General features: G+C 41.6%; 1 protein-coding gene across 2 annotated transcripts; it reads left to right on the forward strand.

The window, feature by feature from the left end:
• socs7 (suppressor of cytokine signaling 7) lies at positions 1-20899 on the forward strand. Of its 2 annotated transcripts, XM_005944045.3 has the most exons (10): positions 2-2082; positions 2644-2723; positions 5796-5906; positions 8051-8185; positions 8337-8482; positions 8744-8912; positions 15933-16061; positions 17625-17760; positions 18181-18324; positions 18475-20899. In XM_005944045.3, exons 1-9 carry the CDS (start codon positions 545-547, stop codon positions 18299-18301), a joined length of 2565 nt encoding a protein of 854 aa, XP_005944107.1. In that variant the 5' UTR covers positions 2-544; the 3' UTR covers positions 18302-18324; positions 18475-20899. The 2 variants fall into 2 exon arrangements, with proteins under 2 accessions (XP_014196135.1, XP_005944107.1); XM_014340649.2 differs by lacking the exon at positions 8051-8185 and having other exon boundaries at positions 1-2082.
• Positions 20900-27722: the final 6823 nt, after the last annotated feature.

Raw genomic sequence — 27722 nt, forward strand, 5'->3', positions numbered from 1 at the left:
AGGGGGAAAACACATGTGTAGCCTGTAGGCTATTTGTATATTTCCCTCGTCCCCTTATGAAGACGGAAAACCAAAAATCAGTTGTTCAGATGTGAGGCTGGATAGGCCAACCCTGTGATATTAAGATGCTGTCGTCGAATTTATGGTTCTCATCATAAAGTGATATTATGGGCTGAGCGGAGGAGGAGCGGGTGGGGCCTGGCTCGGAACAGAGAGGCAGACTGTGGTCACTGACCGGAGACTCTGCTGGCTTTTATTCTACTGAAATCAGACCGCATGTCTGACCCAGGGGTCCGCCTGCTGCCCGGAGCAAACTGCACGCATTTCTTCAACATATTTAACGGACGCTGCGTTGGCGAAGGGGAGGAGGAGGAGGATGAAAACATCGCCTGATATATTTTTTTAACGTTTTCGCTCATAGCCTATTTATGGGAGGCAGCAGCGGCTTGGTCCTTTCTTTATTATAGGAGCGAGATCTATGCGGTTAGCTATGTGAAGAGCAGATCGCCTAGCAATTCTCGTTTCGTGATCCTGACGAACAATTATGAACAACGCTCAAGATATGTCGCCCGATTTTGTGTTGATGCGCCTGGTTTCCGTGGCCGAGGATGACCGCTTGGACGCAGAAAACGGGAATCTGCCGCCGGGAGGAGTGGTGGCAGGGCTGGGGAAGGAGGTCCTGGCTCACAGCGCCGTCAAAGCGGGTTTGGATATAAGCCGAGATCCAACGGAGGGCCTCCAGCATCCCAGCAGCCACCTGAACAAAGCACAGCCGAGCACCGAGGGCACGGCTGCACCTGACTCTGGGGTGACGGAGAGCCGAGCCACACTGTCCGCGCCTCCGCCGCCGCAGAGCTCCATGGAGGCCCAGGGGTTTGACTTCGCTCCCAGCCCCGGCCTACGGCCTCAGTTGCTAGTCTTCTCCAATATAATGCGGAACGGAGAGGGGATTTTGGAATTAGACCGTCGGAATCAGCCGAGGGATGCTCTGGATCAGAGCCCGGGATCTGGCTGCTCCAGCCCAGCGGTCAATAACAACACTCTGAGTGTCAGAGAGGTTCAGCAGCAGCAGCAGAACCTGCTAGACCGGACATGGGGAGCGCATTCGCCAGCCTCTGTGGAGATGCAGGGAGCGGCTGAGCTATGCCACCGGCATCGACTCATCGCCACTACGCCAGAGTGGCCCGTGTTGACGGAGAGATCTAACCCTCTCACCGTGATTGACTCTAAATGGGGATGCGCCACCAGGGACAGGGAAGGAGCCGTGTTTGAGTTGGCCCGGCGGTTCGGGGAGCTTGGGGTTGGCGCGGTACCCAAAATGCTGTTCAAAGCAGGCGAGCTCCCACACTGTTCGTGTCAGAGTGCACATAGGCCGGCAGGAGGGGGAGTAGAGCCCGGCGATGACCCAACAGAGACTAGCGACGCATTGTTGGTGCTGGAAGGGCTGGGGAACGGGGACGTTGACGGTTTGGACATGGACGAGTGTCCGGAGGATGATGCAGATGATGAAAACGGACGCCGGGAGTTTTTACTCAACAGGAAAAGGGAAATAGTTCAGAAAATGTCCGGGGCTTTCTCCATCAGCAGTTTTCAAGTGGAACTGAGGAGGCAGGTGGAGGAGACGGCGACAGAAGCAGCGGCTGCGGCGCACATTGCCACGCAGGTGTGCAGGCTCCACGGGAACTTATCCGGCCGGCTCTCGCAGGTAAGCTGTGGGAATACAGAGGTTGTCACGCATGCTTCAGCCAAGTCATCGTCGACTACCCCGGCCCAGAGCTCGCCCTGGGCCACAAGCCCGAACCTGAGCCAGGCATCGACACCCAGAAGGCGGCCGGAGCGGTGCGCCAGTGCGCCCCGGACTCCCACGGGCAGGGCCACGGGCGGGGAAAAGATGCTCAAAGTTCCAGGGAAGTCAAAAAAGGGCTCGTTAAAGATCAGACTGAGCAAATTGTTCCGGACTAAAAGCTGCAGCGGCTCCAGTCACCTTTTGGACAAAAGGCCCTCAGTGACTTATTCAGTATCTTCTGCCGGGAGTCTGGTGGACATGGCGTGTGCAGCGGGTGCTGAGCAGGATGCAGACAGGTAAGAAATCCTAAACAGATCTTCTGTCAGGGTCAGAACAAGTAAACATAGCAAGTTAAAAACATAAAAGCTGTCTTAATACATGTAGGCCAGAGACTTAAAAAGTCTAACCTAACATACGAAATAGGAAGTCCATTATTAAATTTCGGCCAGTGAAACATCCTAACCTTTTCTGTAAGCTGAACATTGATTTCCAGAGGCTTGAACTCTCTCATCTGCCAGATCTTTCTTTTAGAACTTTTTGGTGCTACATGTTATTAGATGCTGAGATTTTGTTCTAACCTTTCTGGCTTGTCACCCTCTATTGTCTTCACAGCTAAGTCATTATTCACAGCAGCACACTGAAGGCAGGCTATGATTAAAAAACATAGCTTTAGAAGTCTTTAGTGCTGGAGCTAAGAGCATCAAACAGAAAATGCAAAAAGAGAGAGAGATAGAGCTGCAGGACCCACACACTATTAAAGCTAAGCAGAGACTGCACTAATACTTCTTCTGCAATCTAATTCTCTTCTCATAATTCTTCTTCTTCTTCTTCTTCTTCTTCTTCTTCTTCTTCTGCAGCCACAGCCAGCCCAGACTGACCAGGGCCCACAGTGCCTTTTCCCCAGCCTCCCTCTCTGCCTCTCTCTCAACTTTCACTGGTAAGGGTTGCTTTGGCTTTGGTTTTGTTTCTCTCACAGCTTTGTGCTCAAAGAGGAAAACCCCTCTGATATCCATCACCCAAACCTTCTGATAAGCTTGTAAATAATCAACATAATAGTATAACTGTTAATTTGAGAAAGAAATGTATGAATTCTGAATGTACTCCTTTTTCCAAAAAAAGAAAAAAAGAAAAAAAAGAAAGAAGCCACAACCACGTCAAAATATTCAGTTTATTGTCACATAAAAGCGACAAAACGGAGGAATGTTGTGTCAAGCTCCTGGCACATCCAACAATAACCTGAGCAGAGGTGTGATTTACCAGAGTCAGTGACTGTACACATGAGGAGCCTTTAAGATATTAAGTTTTATTTTTTTCACCAGTTAAGTTGCAGCAGAAAAGACGAGCAGATATACTCTTTGCTGCAATAATTACACAACTTCAGCTCCATTTGGCAAACCATTCATACTTTGAATCGAAGCACATGTTGTTTAAGCTGGTAATTAACCTTAAAATCTACTTTAGGCTTTGGGGCTGATAAAACTAAACAATGGATGTTTAAAGGGAACATATTATGCTCATTTCCAGCTCTATATTTTTATTCTTGGATGTTACTTGGGAGGTTTTAAACAATCCTTTTTCATCTTGCACTGAGTGTTGGTGCAACTCATAAGACAAGCTGTTTTAGCACCTACACCTTTAAGAACAATCTTGTTTTAAGCCACTTTTCTTCTGATTGGCTACTGCTCATTAGAAAGGAGTTTTAATTAGCAAGTGGGTGGGGCTTGAGTGAAAATGGTCTCTTTTGATCATTTAAATGAAAAAAAAAAACAGTATAATATGATCAATATTGTTTTCAGTGACTACGGACAGTTTACCTATTAAGATGAAGTTAAAAACATTCAGCATAAATAACAAAATTACAATTTTTTAAAATTTTAAAAATTCTTCATGTCTGCCTTTACTATCGTTGACGTTAATTTGTAGTAACTAATTCACATAACCCCTTCTCTTTCTGTACATATCTGAAATTTTCACATTGAATCCCATCACAAAAATATAATCCTCCTCCAAAACAGGGTCCTGTTTCTGAAAGATGAAATGATGTAATGTGACAGTCTGAAGATTAATTTAAAGCTGAGTCTGGAGTTTGTTTTAGAACTTTTTTGGGGAATATTTTTCTTAATAAAATCACACATACCTGTCAAACATATCCAGTCTGTCACCCAAAACACATAAGAAGAACAATCTTATGTTACAATGGTGGAACACTTCCACATGTTAGTAAAAATGTTAGCTTGATGCCAAAGCCAGGCAGTCCAAGGATACACTGGAAGACACTTCCAGTCTCATTTCTATCCAAGAAGCTGATACAAGAAGCCAAGATTAGCACAAATGTATAACACGAAAAGCCCTATAAAGTCTATGATTTCCATCCTATATGCACAGTTAGCAAGTCATAAGAATGAAATTAGACAGTTTATATCTTTCTTTCACCCTTTTAACTTTTTTTGGACAAACATTGCAAGATAAGAGAAACAAGTAAGCACATTTCACTCCAAATGACAAACTTCTTTGAATTACTGATCCAAACTCATTAATTCCCACTGCAGATGTAAAATGTTCACAAATGTAGTTTTATTTTATCAACTTGTAAATAAGTCCAAAAAACAGCTGGCCCTGCGTTTTTAAGCACAAGTTATTTAGACAGGAGTAAGTAGTGCACTTGTAGTAGTGCAGATTAAGCCACATATAATAATAATAATAATAATAATAATAATAATAATAATAATAATAATAATAATAATGGATTGGATTTATATAGCGCTTTTCGGGGCCCCCAAAGAGCTTTACAATGCCACTATTCATTCACTCTCACATTCACACACTGGTGGAGGCTACAGTTGTAGCCACAGCTGCCCTGGGTCAGACTGACAGAAGCGAGTGCTGTAGAAAGCATTTGGGGCAGTAGAATGTGAAACTGAGTCAACATGAACCTGATATAAAGTGCTTTTATGTTACGTGTTGAGATTAGATATTAAGTATGACGAGTGTTTACAACTATAAATCATGAAGTAGATCCTATAACGCTGGATTGTATAGTGAGACCAAATGTTGTTAAAGTTACCTGCTGTGTTCTTTTTTCCATGCTTCAGATAATGATGTAATTGTATATAAAAGTAATATCTGTGGCTACAAATCTCAGTCTTCAAAAAGATCTAATGCTCAGTTTCATTCAGTTTTTTTTCTACTTTTGGAGCTTTATGATGTCAGTGAGACCCCAACATGGTCATCTCACAATTTACCAAAACACTACATGCTAAAACTGCAACTGGTGCAGTAGATAAAAGCGGATTTAACACAAAGGTAAAAAGGGAGAGAAGGTTTGTGGCTCATAAGGCAAAACTTGATTCAGCACCTATGGCGGCCTCTGACGTTCCCTCTATGCAGTCTCCCACATTACTCACAGACTGAGAATTTTTGGAGTTTGTGAGCACAAGCTTCACAACCTCCAATTAGACCAAAACATTAAAGCTGCACCCAGCATTGCTTCATGTTGCAGAGTTTGTGAGGATGATTCGTTTGAAATCTTGGGGACTTTCAAAACCCTGAAGCCGTGCCCATGGCTTGCTCATGTTTACCAGCCCAGCCTGTATGTGATGTTTCACAACCAAAAAGCGAGCTAAAGCGATGTTGGTGGCTGAGACTGGATGTGGGCAAGTCCAGCTTTTTCTGCTCTTGAGGGTTTGGCTCTTAACCCTTTGATTTTGTTTCTTTCGCTGCCAGCAACCATGCCCTACTGTAGGGTTTGACTTCGGTAAACATTGAATGTGCAGCATTTCAATTAGCTGAGATGGGATGTTCTCCTTTATTGTAGTGATTTAGGCTGATTAGCTGGGTGTAATTTTCCATAAACATCCTGCCTGGTGCAGCTTTAATGGCATGCTGCAGCACAGACAAAACAACACACAGTTACAGGTTCACAAAGCACAGCCCCTTTCACTGTCTTACCGTCTGCTCACTTTCCTCTTTCTCTCAATTTCTTCTTATCTTTTCTTCCTCCTGTGTTCAGGTGAGACCGTTTCTCTAGTGGATGTGGATATTTCACGGCGAGGGGCGAATACGCCACACCCACACCCACCTACACCTCCACCCCCTCCTCGTCGAAGTCTCAGTCTCTTAGGTACTTTTCTCTACTTCCTGTCAGTTTCTGTTTCTCTTCTCGTCTTCTTCCAATAGTAGTAGTTCACTTACAGTATCCATGAAGTATAAAGCCCATAAAAAAACAAACCTTTGTAAGCTTTTGGTTTCAGAGAGCTTCACTGCAGTTGGGCTATAGCTCAGATGGAATTGAAGCCCAGGCAGTTTCTCTTAATATTTCTGTCTTGCTTAGTAGTTTTGGTTACCGCCGGACATTTCTGGAAACTAAGACACAGACGAATTTTTATAATCTGCTGTAATCTGATTGTGGAAGCTTTTGAAAGGTCAACAGCAATCTACAGATTTAATTTGAAATCTGGATGCAGTGACTCAATCGATAGCAAAGAAGAGGGAAAAACATTTAGTCTTCCTGTTTGTCTATTTTTACTTCCACTGACTTTGTTTTTTGGTAATACAGTTTGTACTGACTGGTAGATGATGTTTTCTACTGCTGCGAGGTGAACTAAACAAAAAAACCCAACAACACATAAATAAGAGGATACATATGTATATATATATATATGTATATATATATATATATATGCTCTTGACGAAGGCGGTCGCACTTTTCTCCTCTCCTCCTCCTCTCCCTTAGCTTCCCTGCTTAGCCTCTTATGTCCTTGTCTAGTCTCGTGTTTTTTGTATTACTTTTCCCTGGAACACTCTCTCACAGTCTGTTCTCTAAAACCTAAAAGAGGAATTATGGATTTGATCAACTGGTCCCTAAATGCAATTGACACCCCTTTCTCAACGAGAAGTTTGGGCTTGGGTGAGCCTGAGTGCTGAAGATATCTACCTATTCGGAACCATGGTAACAGGGTTCTGGCTGATCGGAGCTGGCTTGGCCCTGACTTATCGAAGAATTAAGAAAGCGGAACCGGCTGTTCAAACCCCCACAAGGCTGCCCGCTGGGATTGAAACGATGGGAAGAGGTGTGAGTTTCTCAAAATGGGCTCATTGAGTCAGCACGGATAAGATCTTGGAGAGGCTACGGCTGCTGTGAATAGAACAAGACCTCTGAGTGCCAACTGGATTACATCTTGGGGAGGCTCACTGTGGTCGTGAGTTCTCAGAATCGGCTCTTTGAGCACAAGAATGACAACATCACAGAGGCAAATTTGATAACATCATGGAGAAGCTCACGGCTCTCCAACGCGAGATTGAGAGACCAGTGTTGGACTGTTAGAACAGCTTTGAAATTCACATGAGCTGTTCGCACTAAAGTAAAAAGCACCATCACTTCATGCGGACACCCTTTCGGCGCTGGGCAGGATGGCTGCTGTGCTTGAGTCGGATTACTCCTCACCCCCCACTCCACCCTGTGGCTTGTCACAGGTTCCATAATGTTGTGCTGTGGACATTTATGTGCTTTTTTGTGCAGAGGAGTTTTTTTGTTTCCTGTTCTCATGCTGTCCTACCATGGAAGCACAGCATGAGTAGAGGTCTCTTTTTTTCCTCTTGTACTTTCCCATTGTAGTGTACATTTCAGTGTTTTTCTGTAACGCTACCGATCTCCGACCTGTATCCCCATGTGATGTCTGTGTTGTGTGTGTAAGGTCAGGAGGGGGGTCCTATTTCACCGCAGGGCAACCTGCACGTGGCGAATAAAGCCTTGATTGATTGATTGATTGATTGATTGATTGATTGATTGATTGATTGATTGATATATTAGAATACAAATAAATAATGGAAAAGAATATACATTACACACACCAGAAGTAAATGGACATTTTATTAAATAATGCCTGCACTTATTTTTAATACCCTGTTTTGCATTTGTTTGCATATTAATTTATGTATTTTTTTGATTTAATAGTTTTTAGACAACCTAGCAGGATGTGTTAGGTTTGATTACACTCATAGGATTTGGATAAATGCATGGTTGTTTTTGGTCTTTATGTGTAATACTTGTCAATTATAAAGGTGGTAAAGTTTCATTTCCAAGCTTGAGACTTTCTGTCGATGGTGCTGACAAAACCTCCTTCCTTCCTTCACCTTTCCTAACACCTTTTCTTTTTTCCTCTTCCTCACTCTTTCTTCTTCTCTCGGTCGTTCCTCTCTCCTTCCTCCCTACTGTCTTCATTTACCTCCTTTGCCTTCCTCCCTTCCTTCCTGCGCTTCTTCCAGACGACATAGCCGGGCCCCAGCCTGGGCCTTTCCTAGTGAGCGTCATGGGCGCCTCTCTGCAGTCTCTTCCTCTGCCTCTCCCTCCTCCTCCTCCTCCTTCCCACACTACCATCCAGCACAGTCTCAGCCTCAATGGTAAGATCTGTCCCGAGGGATGATGGGAATTGTGGTCAGAGATTAGTGACTTCCCGCTCTCATTATAATCAGCTAATGTGCGTCAGTTAGTAGTATAGACATGTTTATGTTAAAAATGCTTCATCTGGCACCTTTAACATCTCTCATATAGATGCTTTCCTACGGGCCCTTCCTCATTCCAACCCATCATCAGCTGATGCTCTACCCCCCATCAGACAGGCCCCACCCCCCATGCTGTGTGCCCTGCGGCGGTCGGAAGCCAGCAACTTCACCGCCAGTCTGAGAGAACTGGAGAAGGTAAGATGATATTGATGTATCTTCTCATTGTATGGTCAACTATACAAAGTGTAACTTCCTATAAATCCATAAAATGTACAAAGTCTTCTGTTTTTTGGGATGGCTTTACAATCTGTTTATGTAGAGGTTATTTCCAAAGGTTATTGATCAGAGAAAAGAAAAGCATAACTAAGAATGCTTCTCTGTTTTTTTTGTTTGTTTGTTTGTTTTTTGGGGGGGGTTCTTTGTTTTTTATTGGGGGGGTGGGGGTTCAACCTGCAGTGCGGCTGGTACTGGGGTCCCATGAATTGGGAGGACGCGGAGATGAAGCTGAAGGGTAAACCAGACGGATCCTTCCTGGTTCGTGACAGCTCAGACCCTCGGTACATCCTGAGCCTCAGCTTCAGATCACAGGGAGTCACACACCACACTCGCATGGAGCACTACAGAGGTGAGAAACACACACACACACACACACACACACACACACACACACACACACACACACACACACACACGTCTCAGTTGGGATTATTTATGAACTTAACAGAGGCAATTTTCTAGAGTAATCCCCTGAACTAGATAAAGAAAAACATCCTCCTAACATGACCATTCTACACTAGCAGTGATGCTACACTATAAACCAGCTATTAGTCAATTTAAATGGACAAAGCGAGGCTGCAGTGCTGCGTATGTAGTCAGCTATATATTCACGGTTTCAATGATGCTTCAGGCGACAGAACAAACTGTTTTTTCAGTCTTATCTTAATTAATTAGAATCCACATTGTTTATTATAAACTGACCATTCTGCTGTATTTATCACATCTTCCCAGCTTGCAAGGTTAAGATAGATTTTGCTTTGACGATACTTGTACCAGTCCTTTTCTAAGATTATTAATGTGCATTGTTTCCATGTAGTATGGTGTTAGCTTTTCCTGTGAGGGAATCATTGCATTCAAAAATATTTCGGCGATGTCACTGGACAAAGATTTTCTGTGTTTCTGATATGAAAGTGACATTAAGATATTCAGACTGATAGCTGGTGTCATGTGCCAAATATACAATGACACTTTTATCGAACTTTTTTTCCGCTTTAGCCACTCTTCACTTAGTGCGAAGTGTATTTTAGGTTTTTGATGTCATTATCTTTCTAGTAAGACTTATCATTATTCAGTTCTGGTTCTTATTTAGTTTTTATAGAGTTTATAGATTATGGGTAGCATTAGGATAGAGCTCAGAGGTCTGGGTAAGTTGTACTGGACTGAATTTACAGGCTTATTCTGTTAGAGAGTTTTCCCTCCTTCCTTTTCTGTCTGTGTGTTTCTTTTTCTGTGGACAGTCATAGTAGGTTCAGACTATGAGGTGTTCAGACTTTTAAGGTTTTGGAGGTAAAGATTTATCTTTGCATTCTGACCAATCTCATATTTGTCAGCATGAAATTGATAAAAGAAGAGTATCAAGTAATGTTGAAGTGCAAACACTTTACATCATTAAATCCAATAAAGGATCTAATCCTCATGGTGCTCCTCAGCTGGCAAATATTCCATATATATAGGGCTACAAAACCTTATAGAAGATAAAGTATAAGTCTCGCAAGTTACAACTGTATTAAGAGGTTGATTCACAGTTATGTCAAGTTATTCTTATTCTTCTTATTCTTACTATAAATCTAAAATGAAAGATAGAGCTTCAAAAACACACAAACACCCACTCACACAGTCCCATATGATGGTTATTCAACATCTCAGGCGTGTAACACGGATATTTGTGAGCACATATTACCACAATGAGTCACGTAAGACCTTCATGCACACACGCAAGCTAAGTATGATACACAAATGTGCACATCAAACTGTACTCTATATTCCACTTTAGCCACTCTTCACTTAGTGCGAAGTGTATTTAGAAAGAGCAGCCAAACAAAAGCAGTTTTCATGCTATTCATACGCTGCAGGTGAGCATGGGCATAGAGAAGGATCTTGATGCAACATGTTAATAAATGTTAATGTGTCAAAAATTTCATCATTAAAGATGAAGATGTTTATCTAGACTTTGATTTATTGCCACACTCCTGATTGCCAGACAGACACAGCAGGTTCCAAACAACACCTTATGCATTAGAGAGCCAAGTATAGCATACAAAGTGCACAAGCTATACAGTTTGAGTCTAAAAATGAGATGTGGAACCGAAAGCAAATAACAAAAAAAGGTCAGACTGTTCACACAGATACATTTGTGGAATAAAAGCACAAAAAACGTAATGTTTGCCTCTGGAGAAAATACTTTGGCACGATTTTACTCAAGTTTGCACTTATAGAACTTTGTTGTGTAAAGTATCTTATGTAAAGCAACATAAGATATGATAATAATAATAATAATGATAATAATAATTATTATTTTATTTTATTTAAACATTTTATTTGAAAGCACCTTTCAGAACACTCAAGGACACTGTACACAGTAGAATAAAAAAAGCAGCATAAAAGTATAGGACATAAAACAAATTTACAATAGCAGAGTGGAGAGGTTATGTGGGATAAGCTATTTTGAACAAGTGAGTTTTGAGTTGGGACTTAAAGAGAGAGTGAAGGAAGAGAAATTTTTAAATCAGGAGGTAGAGAATTCCAGAGTCGTGGAGCAGAGCAGCTGAAAGCCCTGCTCCCCATGGTGGCAAGACGAGGGGAGGGGACAGAGAGAGAAAGGGAAGAAGAGGATCTAAGACATCGAGATGGGGCGGTGATCTGAACCAGATCAGAGAGATATGGAGGAGAAAGATGATGAATAGCCTTAAATGTGTACAAGAGTATTTTGAAATTGATACGATATTTGACCAATGAAGCTGCTGCAGGACAGGAGTGATGTGGTGGACAGAAGGGGTCCTGGTGATGATACGGGCAGCATTTCTGGGCGCGTTGAAGCTTGTGGACGGATGTTTGAGTAAGACCAAAAAGAAGTGAATTACAGTAATCGATCCAGGAAGTAACAAGGATGTGGACAAGAATGGCAGCGGCATGTGGGGTGAGAAAAGGAAGGAGACGATTAATGTTGCGCAATTGAAAATATGCAGACCAAGTGACATCATTAATGTTTGAATTGAAAGATAGAGTACTGTCGAGGATGACACCCAAGCTTTTCACAGAGGAAGAAACGAAGACCGGCGAGTTATTGATAGTAACAGAGAAACTGTTGGTTCTGCATAATGTAGATTTAGTGCCGACCAAGAGGAGCTCGGATTTGTTACTGTTGAGTTTGAGAAAATTAGAAGAGAACCATGAATTTAGTTCAGCTAAACAGAGGGTGAGGGAGGATGGGGGAAGAGCAGAGTCAGGTTTAGTGGACAGATACAGCTGGGTGTCATCGGCAGAACAGTGAAACTGGATGTTATATTTATGTCCGAGCGGAAGAAGGTAGATAATGACAAGAAGGGGCCCAGGACAGATCCCTGGGGCACGCCAGTGGTCAGAGGAAAGGGCTGAGAAGTAAAGGATTTGAGTTGAATAAACTGAGTGTGATCAGACAGGTACGATTTAAACCAGGCTAGTGGAGTATGGGAGAGACCGATGGAGGCTAGCCTACTGAGGAGAACAGAGTGAGAAATAGTGTCGAAAGCAGCGCTCAGATCGAGGAGAATAAGAATGGAAAGTAAACCGGAGTCAGCTGCCATAAGAAGATCATTGGTTACTTTTATAAGTGCTGGTTCAATGCTGCGGGACAGGAACTGTTCATACAGATTATTATTAGTTAAATGTGAGTGCAGTTGTGTGGCGACTATTTTCTCAAGAATTTTTGAAAGGAATGGTAGATTGGAAATAGGCCAAAAATTCTCAAAATTATTGGGATCTAGACCATTTTTTTTTAAAATATTGGGGTGATGGCAGCAAATTTGAGGGAAGCAGGAACAGTTCCAGTGGTAAGTGAAGAACAGACGATAGCAGACATGAGGGGAAGCAAAGAAGGCAGACATGCCTTAACCAAAACTGTAGGAATGGCGTCTAGCTGACAAGTAGAAGGCTTTGACTTACAGATGAGATGAAGTCAGTTTCATCATATCAGCAATTTTATTGGTCCCCGTGGGGGGATTTGTTTTGGATTCCAAACTGTAGTTTGCAATAAGTTAACAGAGTAAAAACAGACTATACCTGACTCAACCCAGCAGACAAAATCAGCAACATTAAAAAGGTTAATGTCTCTTTATACAAAACTCGGGAAGCACTGTATGCAAAAATCTGAGTTCGATAAACATGTCATTGTATATTTGGCATTTTTTTTAATATAAATGAGACAAATCTTCATATAATTGACTGAGCTGTTTTAAAGTCTATTAGCACGATTTCAGTAGATAAGCTACAGACCTACAGGGAGTGCAGAATTATTAGGCAAGTTGTATTTTTGAGGAATAATTTTATTATTGAACAACAACCATGTTCTCAATGAACCCAAAAAACTCATTAATATCAAAGCTGAATGTTTTTGGAAGTAGTTTTTAGTTTGTTTTTAGTTTTAGCTATTTTAGGGGGATATCTGTGTGTGCAGGTGACTATTACTGTGCATAATTATTAGGCAACTTAACAAAAAACAAATATATACCCATTTCAATTATTTATTTTTACCAGTGAAACCAATATAACATCTCCACATTCACAAATATACATTTCTGACATTCAAAAACAAAACAAAAACAAATCAGCGACCAATATAGCCACCTTTCTTTGCAAGGACACTCAAAAGCCTGCCATCCATGGATTCTGTCAGTGTTTTGATCTGTTCACCATCAACATTGCGTGCAGCAGCAACCACAGCCTCCCAGACACTGTTCAGAGAGGTGTACTGTTTTCCCTCCTTGTAAATCTCACATTTGATGATGGACCACAGGTTCTCAATGGGGTTCAGATCAGGTGAACAAGGAGGCCATGTCATTAGTTTTTCTTCTTTTATACCCTTTCTTGCCAGCCACGCTGTGGAGTACTTGGACGCGTGTGATGGAGCATTGTCCTGCATGAAAATCATGTTTTTCTTGAAGGATGCAGACTTCTTCCTGTACCACTGCTTGAAGAAGGTGTCTTCCAGAAACTGGCAGTAGGACTGGGAGTTGAGCTTGACTCCATCCTCAACCCGAAAAGGCCCCACAAGCTCATCTTTGATGATACCAGCCCAAACCAGTACTCCACCTCCACCTTGCTGGCGTCTGAGTCGGACTGGAGCTCTCTGCCCTTTACCAATCCAGCCACGGGCCCATCCATCTGGCCCATCAAGACTCACTCTCATTTCATCAGTCCATAAAACCTTAGAAAAACCAGTCTTGAGATATTTCTTGGCCCAGTCTTGACGTTTCAGCTTGTGTGTCTTGTTCAGTGGTGGTCGTCTTTCAGCCTTTCTTACCTTGGCCATGTCTCTGAGTATTGCACACCTTGTGCTTTTGGGCACTCCAGTGATGTTGCAGCTCTGAAATATGGCCAAACTGGTGGCAAGTGGCATCTTGGCAGCTGCACGCTTGACTTTTCTCAGTTCATGGGCAGTTATTTTGCGCCTTGGTTTTTCCACACGCTTCTTGCGACCCTGTTGACTATTTTGAATGAAACGCTTGATTGTTCGATGATCACGCTTCAGAAGCTTTGCAATTTTGAGACTGCTGCATCCCTCTGCAAGATATCTCACTATTTTTGACTTTTCTGAGCCTGTCAAGTCCTTCTTTTGACCCATTTTGCCAAAGGAAAGGACGTTGCCTAATAATTATGCACACCTGATATAGGGTGTTGATGTCATTAGACCACACCCCTTCTCATTACAGAGATGCACATCACCTAATATGCTTAATTGGTAGTAGGCTTTCCAGCCTATACAGCTTGGAGTAAGACAACATGCATGAAGAGGATGATGTGGACAAAATACTCATTTGCCTAATAATTCTGCACTCCCTGTACATACAGTAATATAGCAATCTGTCTACAGTAAACATATAGACAGATCTGAAAACATTATGTGTAAGCAGACAGGCCTGTACAGATCGAGCAAATTGAAACCAAAACTCATGAAGCATGAATAACTCACATGGCGCCACATGCACACGCCTCACATGTGTGACAAACTAACAAGGTGACTTGTACAAAGATGAATGTGTGACTGGTCACATACGCCAGTACGCACGCTCCCATGCAGATGTTCATAACTGGGGCTGTACATTAATGAGTCACTATTACATGGCCACAGCATCATGGCTGAAAACACATTCATTATACAGATATGCAGCCTTCACTGACACAACATGTTCGCATCAGTACAATCTTGTTTGCATGAATGCATTATGACCCAGCATGAACTGAGGGCAGAAAGGCTTCAAGAGAAAGAACCACTGTGAAGTCAACAGGAAGTCGAATCACTCATAGCATTTGTCTGTTCACATATTGGCTGTTTGTAAATTATTTTTATTCAGTATTATGTAATTATGAACTGCTCTAAAGTAATTTCTACCTTAATATTTCTTTTTGTCACGTGTCTGCGGCAGCAGACCCTGTATTTATTTAAGAGGACTCAAACGCAAACGCTTGAGGCAGGAAATATGAGAAACAAAGGCAAAATAACACAGAGATAAACTAACCAAAAACCTAAAGTGGGGAAAAACTAAACAAAGATCTAAACACAGAGAGCGTGGGAAAACCACAGACCATGAACACGGCAAGGAGAGCAGACACGGGTAGACGAACAGACGACCTGACAAGGAACAAAGGAAGACAGGACTTAAATACACAGAAGGGCAATGAGGGAAGTGGAAACACCTGGAGAACACAGCTGATACAAATGAACATGACACCACAGGGGAAGCAAAACTAAACATACTGAACATGGAGCTCAAGACTATCTAGAGGTCAAATGACCCAGAACCATGACACTTTCTTTTTTTTTTAACTTGCCGGCTGTATTACTATGCAGCATGAGTATCAGAGGCTCATATGCACAACAGTGTGACAGCTGTAATGTTTGCTAGCTGCATGAAAGTAAACAACTCCTGCATGAAACTGTTTACGAAAAGGCTTCTGGATTTTCTGAGCAACTTTGTCATGATTTCTGCAATGTTGCTGAGTGTGTTAACTGTGCTTTCTGGCCCCTCGTGCTCCACAAAGCTCTACTAAACTGGGCACCTCACATCAAAGCCATCTAAAAGGATAAATAGCGCTTCAAGCCAGTAGAAATGTATGTGAAAGTGATTTAGTGGTGAACTTTACCTTTAAAGTTGCATTATTTCCAGGACCTAAAGAGCATGATTTACATCTTAAAGCTGCACAGGCTGATGGAAATTTCCTGTTGTGTAGCTTTATTTTTTGTTCTCTTTAGTCTCTTTAGAACTATCCAGGAACAGTTTCATCTCAGTTGCATTTGTAAAAACGTTACTCATGTGGGTACGATTTATAGATATTGAAAAAGTACACATGATACAGTACATACAGGAAACTATTCCTCTTTTATTGCCTGCAGGGACGTTCAGTTTGTGGTGTCACCCGAAGTTTGAGGACCGCTGTCACTCTGTGGTGGAGTTCATCGAGCGAGCCATCATGCACTCCAAAAATGGGAAATTCCTCTACTTCCTCCGCTCCAGAGTCCCAGGTGAAACAACACAGGCTTTATATCAACACCCAGCTCCAACTGATCAAAAAAACATTTGAATCACCCCTTAGTGAGAAGTGCCTGAGAGACCGGGAGGAGAGGAGAGAATAGCTATATATGTACCATTTTTATGTCTACATTCAGGTTTTGCATCATGCTCATGTGAAGGTATCTGGTCATTTATGTCTTACAGTAAATTTACACTAGTTTGTGTATACTACAGTGTAACTGTATGCTATTGTATCCTTTGCATCCACCTGTGCGATTTATGCACATATCATTGAGCCGTGAGCAGATTTACCCCTGATGAGAATCATGCCGACACAGATGTGATGCATGTGGACCTCAGGCCAAGCTATATCGCACAATTCACTGTAGTTTACTGCATCACACCTAAATGACAATAAGTAAGGTAGCATCTTCTGATTGGGAAATATATCTGTGCAAAATGTTATCAGACATAACTGAGTCAGATTGAAACGAATCTTTTACTGTTATATTTATATTAAACTAAATCTTGAGCTAGAAATACTCACCGAGCACCAATTTCCTGTGCATTGCTCCTCTACTAGTCTAGCAAATACTTTATTTACACCTGTCTGAATAATCTTTGCTAAACATGACAGAATCAGGCTGCTTAAAGAGCCTATAATCTATACATTCACATGCATCATATGTGTGAGGAGTCTTGTAGTAACGGACCAGCTGCATCTGCTTCTACCATGGGCTGTAGGGAGCTTTATATTGAATATAAGCTCATTGCGTCCCTGTACAGCTACAACTCTACTGTTTTATTTAATTCCTATTCCCACGATAATATAATTTTCAGCCAGAGCAAAAGCTCCAAAAATCTATTGCTTTTAGCAGTTAAAGAGACGGGTACTTCCCTCAGGCGTCTGTAGAGACCAAAAATGGAGCTGAAAGAGCGCGAATACTTGACTCACATGCAACAGGTTAGTTGAAAGCATCGCTCCACAGAAATGATCTTCATTTGTGAGTTGTGTCGAAGTGGTCTGAGGTTGAAGCGGTGGATGTCTATGCTGATAGAGAAGTGTATGTACAATTAATCCCTGTAATCCAGAAGTTTATACTTCACATTGCTCTGAGCACTGAGTTTCACACAGTTTTATCTACTTCTGTGTCTGCGTGATGCCAGTGAGATCAGATATCCTGTTTACTAAGAGAAGCTGACTTAAAGGGGAAGAGCCGAAGGAGAGTTGGATGAACTGATACACCATCCCAAAGCCATGAAAGTACACAATAAATAAGAATTAACTGTAAATAAAATGAAAATGCTGCTCTAGTAGATTCCAAGAATAAAATTATGAAGCTGGAAACCAGCATCTCTTTTAAGAAAAGTCCTGCAAGTCTCAAAACAAATAAAACTATGTTTTTGTAAGAATTTTTGGCCATTAAGCTACAGGCACAACAGTTGACAAGAGGACACAAAGTCTGTGAAGGACGCCTACATGTTAGTCACTGGGCCACCAGTGTGCCCAAAGCAAAATTGGGAAAGGGCAAATTAAAATGTTTCACTGAGTAAAATGTTTCTTTCTGTCCCAGGACTACCTCCCACTCCGGTTCAGCTGCTGTATCCTGTGTCTCGCTTCAGCAAAGTGAAGTCACTTCAACATCTCTGTCGCTTTTGCATCCGACAAATAGTCCGCATCGACCACATCCAAGAGCTTCCACTGCCCAGGTACTCAGTTTCAACTGGGAAATATACTTGCTGAAATATACAGGAGTGGAAAGCCAGCATCCTGAACAATGCTGCTGTTTTCCAAGGTGTTGGAACGGTTTTAACAGACTCTTTATTGATGGGTTTTCACTTATAGCTCTTACTGAGGTTTTAACCTAGCAACCTCCAACCACATGATTCAGGTAGAGAAAAAGGCGGTACATTTTGTTTTTCATAAAAACAGTATGTGTTAGCATAGTTTCATTGGTATCCAACCAAAAGCTGAGATATTTTGAAAAATCCTGGGTTGGTTTTCATTTATTCTTTGTGCTGATGTTTAAAACTTTTGTGTCTTCTGTTCTGTTTCTTTATCTCTACATTCAGTAATCCAGCTTTTGATTTTGATACTGATTTTTTGCCTATGTTTTCACCTCTTTCCAGACCGCTGATCTCCTACCTGAGTAAGTTTTATTACTATGACCCTGAGGAGGAGATGTACCTGTCAATCAAGAGCATCCGGAGGGTAGTGGGAGTAGGGCAGGAGGCCGAGTCGCAGACGTAGCAGCAGAGCTCTTCTCAGCTCGAGTGAGTTAGTTCATCAACAGCATGCTGTTGATTTCTAGAGTGGTAAATAGTACTGTGCTAATCCAACGATGTTTTGATCCTGTGACTGAGATGCTCAGGTGAAATCTTAATATAAAGCATTAATATACATAGTTTTACCCTCATCTCCAGGTTTTGCTGTGGAGGACTGTACTGTCTGTACTGGTCTACCAGTCTTCCAGCATCGGCCAATCAGAGTCCCTGGAAATCTGTGTGTCCAATGTGACTGGGATGGATCCTCCTATGTGTGGATTTGGACTAATGAGAGGAATGATGTGTGCTTGCAGTTGAATCGTGGTGCATATGCAGTGGACTCAGTGACTTCTGAGGAGGGACTGTAGAGATACGCTCACCTGAAAACATGTCGACAGGCACAAAAACAGAGCCTGAATTATGAACTCAATTTCCTGAACCTGTTGAAATGGACTTTTAAAACACAATGCACTGGTCAATTTGTACAACTGTTGTTTGCTGCCATTTCCTTGTTTTTCCTTCCATTTTGTCAAAAAAAGGGATTTTGGATTAAAAGATGTCCTCAGTGCTGGTATACACACAGAGGCAGGGCCACAGAGGCCTGTCAAATCATTTGGTGTCTTCATCATCTGAAACTGAACCCCAAAAGTTGGACCCTATGAATCAGCTAAAAAAAGTTTTTTGCTTTTTTTTAAATCCCGTGAGTAAATTTCTTCATTTTATTTAAACTCATCTTATATGACACAATTTGAGGAACTCCTCAAGTTGTATAAGTTGTATATGGAATATATTAAGAGTATTGACTGGCTTTCACTTGCAGCAACCAGCACTGGTTATTTTCACTATTCTACATTAATCAGTGTGCCAGCTATTTTTTAAAAGTGGCAATAGGCATTTTTCGCTATAACCCAACTTTCTAAACTGGACTCCTTGTTTTTAAAAAACAAACAAACACCCACTTCTATTGGGTAAATAGCTAGCCAACTGTTGTTACTTTATGTGAACCTACTATGAGCTTTGAGTGCTAAAACCTATTGAGTTAATTCTGAGATACAAGCTGTTTTGCTTTAAGTCTTCTTTGTCTTTGGCCTCTCAACAATATAGGCACGATATGATTGTTCTACTGTCCGCGATTTCATCTGCGGTAGCTACCAGGAAACCAAAAGTGCTATCCTCATTTTGTTTGTGTTGGCAAGCCTATGGTCCCCAGAGATTTACCTGTGGGTAGTCAGAGCTGCTGAGTGTAAGTGTTGCTTATGAGCAACCATTTAGAAGGCAGTTGGTATGCTTATTCTATAGGCATTTCAATATATAGTCATCACTGGATGTTTGTAGGGATTTTTTGTGACGTTTTGTGTCATATTGTTAAAAATATCTATTTAATTGAAATAAGAACATGGTAGACACTGTTTTGATCTTCTTAAGACAGCATCCTAAACTAATCTGGGTCCACATACTGGCCACCTTGTTAGGTACCCCTGTTTAACTGCCCATTAAGACAAATATCTAATCAGCCAATCACATAGCAGCAACTCGAATGAATTGAGGCATATAGACATGGTCATTATCACCTGCTGAAGTTTAAACTGAGCATCAGAATGGGGGAAAAATGTGATTTCTTTGTTGGTGCCAGACAGGCCATCTCTCACACAACTATCTCTAGGTCTATCTCACAGCCCATTGTTCCTTCAGTGGGCTGGTTTCAGTCATTATGCAAATGTACTGTTTATAAGATTGGGGAAACCTGCAGTCAGCTGAGACTGAAGAAGTCACTTGGATGAGTGACGAAACATTTCTCCCACTGAAAACGTCCAGATGAACAGAATTAACTTTTGGGGAACTATCTCTAGGGTTCACAGAAAAAAGGAAAGAGAAAATATCCATTGAGCTGCTATAAATGCCTTTTTGATGCCAGAGGTTAGAGGAAATTGCCATTCTGCTTTAAAGTTGCTCCAATAGTCATGTTTTGCAATAAAGGTATGCAGAGGGAAATTGCTCTGAATGCACAACACGCTGAACCTTGAGAAGCTGGGTGTCACTCCTGTCTAAAAACAGCAAACTGAGGCTACGATTTGCATTCGTCTATCAAAAATGGAAAGATTGGAAAAATGTTCCCTGGTCTGAATTTTTGCTGCAACAGTTGAATGACGAGGGTCAAAATGTGGTGTAAGCAGTATAAAAGCATAGATCCATCCCGCCTTGTAGGCACGGTTCAGCCTGGGGGAGGTGATGTAATAGTCTGAGATATGTTTCCTTAGCACACTTTGGGCCCCTTGGTATCAATGAGCATCTATTAAATTACATAGGCTACCTGATTATTGTTGCTGACCATGTCAATCCTTTTATGACCATGGTGTACCATGCACACCATATCAGAAAGCTCAGAGCATCTCAAACGGATTTTCTGAACGTGAAAATTAGTTGACTGCGCTCAAACGCCCTCCAATCCTTTTGGATTTGCAGCATAGATGTGAAGCTGACAAATATGCAGCAACTGTGTGATGTTATGGGCCAAAATCTCTGAGGAATGTTTGCCAGCACCTTCTTTAATCTGTGCCACGAAGAATTAAGACAGTTCTAGAGGCAAAAAGGGTCCAACCTGGTGCTAGCAATGTTTAGCTAAAAAGTGACTGCTATATGTATAAAGTTTTTCAGAAAACATTCAGAGTCAATTTATGCTTGGTGCGGAGGAAATGTTTTGCTTTTAGAGGTATGCAGTCTTAGGCTGTTCTCCTCTAATAGGTAAAAACAAAAAGCGTTTATATTGCCCACTAAATACTTGACAGATTTTTCAGAGTATAAAATATCACATAATAGTAAACACATAATCCCCTGCGCATCCCCCCAAAAACACAATAAAATGTCTTATGCCATAAAATTGGTTGTTTTTGTTGCTGTAATTTAAATCACAGAGAAATGACCCCCACAGGTGCTGGCTTATAGCAGTTTCTGCTATGCTCTGGGTTCTGTTGATTCATGTTTTTGCCTTGTCTTCTGCCAAGAATGCCTAAAACATATAGAGTTATTATCTTTATTTTTGATTACTGAGCCACGATGTAAAGAGACAGCCATTACTACAGTTCATTAAGTAAATGAACGTAAAGGTTGTCACTGATTTCACACGCTCCTTACTTCTCCCAATGCATTGTATTCAAGTCTATTTAAACTCCTGTATTTGTTGCTTTTAAAAGACCCAGTTGACTTCACATTGGTGCTGTTCAGGTTCAGACAGATATATACAGAAATAGTGAAATTACACCAAAGAGAAAATACGTCCTCGGAAAACTGGTTTACGATACTAACGGGTATTTGATGTGGGGGTTTTCCTGCTTTAGGGTAGATATTTTCAGTTACTGAAATGAAAGATTCATCTGAACTGAAATTATTGAATCTGGGAACATTTGATTATTGCCAAAATGCCCTGCCTCTCAGTGTGTATACCTCCTATAACTGCTCTCTACCTGTTTGTTTTATTTGTTGAAATGCCCAGGTGTATTTTCCTCATTCTGTTTCTCAGTACCGTGAAGCTGGCTACTGGCTTTTCCAGTAAAAAGGAAACAAAAAACCCTGGTGTGTGGCATTTTTTTTCACCCAATTTGAGTATTTTCACTGAAAGCAGACTCAAAATATTTCAGTAAACATATTGATGGGATCTAACTTTAGCTCATTTTGAATTTTATTTTGGTTTATGGAAAACGAATTAACTAATTTAACTAAAACTAATTAATATCACTGAAAGATTTGGAAACAACAAGCCAATCTGCTGTTTGTATATTTTCCATATATTTTATTTAAAGTTAGCAATTGTTGGTCATTGTGCGAGGCTGTGATACACAAACTAAAAGTAGGAAAAATTCAATCTTGGCATACTGAGATCTAACTAACATACTAATATTATTCTACAGACCTATCACTGCTTTGGCATAACTATGACATTAATGACAGATTGACAGTTTTGTCTTAACAGGGTTTATGGATAAATGTGCCTGCTCAGCAAAATCTGTTTTTTTTTCTTTTTGTAGAAAACCCTCCAAAAACTTTCACTTTAAATAAATCTATTGTAAGGTAGACCCTACAACAATACATACAGAGAACAACCCTACAATCATATGACCCCTATGAGCAAGCACTTTGGCGACAGTGGGAAGGAAAAACTCCCTTTTAACAGGAAGAAACCTCCGGCAGAACCAGGCTCAGGGAGGGGCGGGGCCATCTGCTGCGACCGGTTGGGGTGAGAGAAGGAAGACAGGATAAAGACATGCTGTGGAAGTATGATTCTCAGCAGAGAGAGCTCTATAAACAGAGAGTGGGAAAGGTGACTGAAGAAGAAATACTCAATGCATCATGGGAATCCCCCGGCAGCCTACACCTATTGCAGCATAACTAAGGGAGGATATAGGGTCACCTGATCCAGCCCTTTATAGCTATTATGCATACCCGCTTATGATGAGGTTCAGATTTTTATGCTTGAATTTGTTGTGCAGACTGTTTTATTATTATTATTAGTAATAATAATATTATTTGTTTTTGTTTTTAATGAATTACATGAAATGAATATACCAACATATAAAGCTCAAAATTCAATTTAAATTTAAATTAAACACCCTTAGTTCATGAATAATTAACAGTTGATAAATAAATTCTTAAAATATCAATATGAATGGTTAATTCATACCGGCACAGACATCTGGTTGTGTTGTGTGTGTTTCTGTGACCAGCAGACCACCTCATTATTGCAACATTGTTTTTTTAGTCATTTGAACATCAACCCTGAATAACAAAACTGCCTCAAAGTGACTAAAGCATGCACAATATATAAAGTGTGTATGAATATAACTAAGTGAACTTAAATAGCTACTGTGATCTAAATTAAATAAAACAATTTAAATTAAGTAAGCAAGTATTGCTTACATTCTGTATATAAATCATTTGTTTATAAAATGTCAAAAAGGCTAAAAACCCGTCACAACATCACGTCCCTTGCTTCACAGCTTCTGGCTTTGAGTTCTTAACGTAGAGTGTGCTTCATTTTTTAATGTCAGCTATTCTCTTTGAAATAGGCTGAAAACTCCTGCCACAGCTTTGGCTTGCTCATGAAGCCTGTTAACTGATAAAAGTGAGATGTCCCAGTTAAATTATGCAGCACTTTCTCTCTGAGGCTCTCCACAGAGGTGCCTGGGGAGAAGGTGGGAGACAGTATCTGCATCCTTCATCAAGCCAACTACAGCACACTTGAGGTGAAGAGGGAGAGAGTGCTTTAACTAAAAGCAGGACTCCGGTTTCCTAAGCTCTTAAAAAACTCATGCAGCGATGCAGGGACAGACTGGGAAGAAATGAAAGAGATCTGTATGTGAATAAGGTCAAGGGTACTTTTTGGGAAAAGCCTATATGAAAAGGCATTACGTGCATTGTGGATGTGAATGGAGTCAATGGGAATGAGCCAATGAGAAAGAAGGCCAGCTCATAGTAGTAGCCTACAAGCTGGCTGAAAGTGCTGGGGGCCAGCTCGGCTGATGCAGACGACAGATGGGCCTGACAGCCACCATGGGGACATTTTCTTAACAAGTTGAACATCCGACAGAAAAGGTATAAAATGCTCGCAGAGAGTGAATGGCATCATGACATGAGCCAAAAAGGAAAGTCCCTAATCTTTAGTATTCAGATCCCAAAGGAACCAGTCAGTGTTTGAACAAGCGAAAGGTAAGAATGCAAAAATGAAGGTTACACTTTCAGATTCTGTTTTGATGACACGGTTGTATTAGTCATAGGAAGAAAACAAGACATTTAAAACCATTAAATAATGTTTGGATGTCACAATGATCTATTCTCTGTCGTTGTGACAGAAAGCTCTGAAATTAGTTCAAAACAGTGTTAATGTGTCATGACTAATGACTCACTCACTCTCACTCTCTCTCTCTCTCTCTCTCTCTCACACTCTCTCTCTCTCTCTCATATATATATAATATATATATATATATATATATATATATATATATATAAATATATAATACCTAGAATATGTAATCATATGGGATAAGAGCCTTCATCAGGAACTCAATGGGGATGTGGCGTACAACACTAGAGGCCAACTCCAAGCCCATAGCACAAGTCACCATCAAGTGCGGGATCTACCAAGGAGATGCTCTGTCCCCACTGCTGTTCTGCATAGGCCTGAACCCCCTCAGTGAGATCATTAACAAGACTGGCTACAGATACCGACTACGGAACGGAGCAGTTGTCAGCCACCTCCTGTACATGGATGACATCAAGCTGTATGCCAAGAGTGAACGAGACATCGATTCACTGATCCACACTACCAGGCTATACAGCAATGACATTGGAATGTCGTTCGGACTGGAGAAGTGTAGTCGGATGGTAACAAAGAGAGGGAAGGTAGTCAGAACTGAGGGGATTGAACTACCAGAAGGCAACATTGCAGACATAGAGGACAGTTACAAGTACCTGGGGATCCCGCAGGCGAATGGGAACCATGAAGAGGCCGCTAGAAAAGCTGCAACCACCAAGTACCTGCAGAGGGTCAGGCAAGTCCTGAGGAGTCAGCTGAATGGTAAGAACAAGATCCGGGCCATCAACACGTACGCCCTGCCCGTGATCAGGTACCCTGCTGGGGTAATAGGCTGGCCAAAGGAGGAGATAGAAGCCACTGACATAAAGACAAGAAAGCTCCTTACCATGCATGGAGGGTTTCACCCCAAGTCCAGCACCCTGAGGCTGTACGCTAAGCGGAAGGAAGGGGGCCGGGGACTGGTGAGTGTCAGCACCACAGTCCAGGATGAGACAACGAACATCCAAGAATACATTGGGAAGATGGCCCCAACTGACCGAGTGCTCAGTGAATACCTCAGGCAGCAGAAACCCAAGAAAGAGGAGGGAGACGAGGAACCATCATGGAAGGACAGGCCCCTGCACGGTATGTACCACCGGCAGATAGAGGAGGTGGCTGATATCCAGAAATCCTACCAGTGGCTGGACAAAGCTGGACTGAAAGACAGCACAGAGGCACTAATCATGGCAGCACAAGAACAAGCTCTGAGTACAAGATCCATAGAGGCTGGGGTCTATCACACCAGGCAAGACCCCAGGTGCAGGCTGTGTAAAGATGCCCCAGAGACAATCCAGCACATAACAGCAGGGTGCAAGATGCTAGCAGGCAAGGCATACATGGAACGCCATAACCAAGTGGCCGGCATAGTGTACAGGAACATCTGTGCCGAGTATAATCTGGAAGTCCCGAGGTCAAAATGGGAGATGCCCCCAAGGGTGGTGGAGAATGACCGAGCTAAGATCCTGTGGGACTTCCAGATACAGACGGACAAAATGGTGGTGGCTAACCAACCGGACATAGTGGTGGTAGACAAACAGAAGAAGACGGCCGTAGTGATCGATGTAGCGGTTCCGAATGACAGCAATATCAGGAAGAAGGAACACGAGAAGCTGGAGAAATACCAAGGGCTCAGAGAAGAGCTCGAGAGGATGTGGAGGGTGAAGGTAACGGTGGTCCCCGTGGTAATCGGAGCACTAGGTGCGGTGACTCCCAAGCTAGGCGAGTGGCTCCAGCAGATCCCGGGAACAACATCGGAGATCTCTGTCCAGAAGAGCGCAGTCCTGGGAACAGCTAAGATACTGCAGGACCCTCAAGCTCCCAGGCCTCTGGTAGAGGACCCGAGCTTGAAGGATAAACCGCCCGCAGGGGCGTGCTGGGTGTTATGTTTAACATAAATGTAAAAATGGAATTTGTTTTACAGACACTGGTCATGACAATTTAGTATCATACACCAGATATTTTCTGAAATAAAATATTCAAGTAGAAGTTTCAGCTACAGTATTAAGAGCTTTATTTGCTTTATACAAAAAAAATGTTTTTGCCAGTAAAAATATAATTGAAGTTCAACACTGTAAGCCAAATATGTGCTTGTTAAAAGTAAAACAGTAAAACTGTGTCGCTTAATGTTCACAATCACTCTACATTTCTGCCTCCTCTAATATATTCTACAACAATCCAGCTGGTTCCTCACTTACTGAAATATTTAGATAACATACTCACCTGATGATGGCACTAGATCCAAAGACAATGCATCACAAAAGTTACAAAAATAATCTTATGAAGAATCACTGCAGAAATCCTATATATCTGTGCATGCTCACAAAGACAACATGCAAATATACAGCATAATTTCATTTGAGTGAGTTGAGTCTTTTATCGAGCCAAGTATCAGAGATCAATCAAAGATTAAAGAGAGTAGGATTTTTTCTTCTTCTGTGTAGTAATAGACTCAAATCAATAAAACTGTGCAAAACAGAAATTGGATCAGAAAGAGTTGTAAATCAGCCACAGAGAGGGTCAGTTAATGTGATTATATTAGCACAAATCAATTGTGTCTATCAGAAGACAAAAACCAAAAGGACAGTAAAAAGGCACAAAGTCTACAAAGATTAAAACAAAGAACAACAACAACAAAAACAAAACATGAAGCGCTATGGTGAAGCAGACAAATCAAACTACTGAAAAAGATATGCAGGAAGGAACACAAGTACATCCAAAGAGGTCAAAAGCAAAAAGACAACAAAGAGAGTAATGTGCTTTTAATGTGTCAACAGGGCTATTGTCTCATAACCTGACAATCCTTACAGTCTGCAGTCTATAGATTGGTGGACTAATGACTTGAATGCTGCATCCTCTATTGCATTAGCAGTTACCACACAAGCAGAGAGCTAAATGTCAAAGTACTTTTCAGGGTAAAACTACAGCCTATTGTGAAGGCTGTGTTGAAAGCAACAGGATAAGATAAAAGACATGTCATACATGTTTTAGCCAGGCATCTTTTTTGTGTGTTAAGTACATTTTTGCGTGAGTGGACCTTTAAACAAACAGTAATTAAGCCATTAACAGGCCAACATTGTCAAAATAAACCCCAAAACATAAATACATCTAAAATGTACAATATACAAAGCTGTGCAAAGTAGGCTGGTAGTGATATCCTGTACTGTACAGACAAATGTTGAACTATCAATGCAACATATGCTCACAGCTTTAAAATAAATGTATACTCCATTCACTGAGCGCAGTCTTTATCCCACATAACGTCCCGCTCCATATCGTGCCACAGTTTAAACAGGTCAGGCACAAGTGACTTAAAGCTCATTGATCTGCGCGGCTGTCATTCTTAGTTTGACCGTACTGCCCCTTAAAGATCACATTGGCCGTCAGGGACGTCAGTGAAGCAGTGCTCCTGCTGTAATAGGGCACTCGCTTGTTCCAGGTCAGTCCTGTTGGAACCGCCCCACTGATCACAATCTAGATATCCCATTGGCCAAACGGTCATCCATCGACCCATGTACAGAAATATGACGTCGGGATTGGCTCAGGTGGACTTCGGTCACAAAGA

Source organism: Haplochromis burtoni, unplaced genomic scaffold, assembly GCF_018398535.1.
Source record: "Haplochromis burtoni strain Fernald_Lab_line unplaced genomic scaffold, NCSU_Asbu1 Contig_389, whole genome shotgun sequence".
NCBI classification, from domain to species: domain Eukaryota; kingdom Metazoa; phylum Chordata; class Actinopteri; order Cichliformes; family Cichlidae; genus Haplochromis; species Haplochromis burtoni.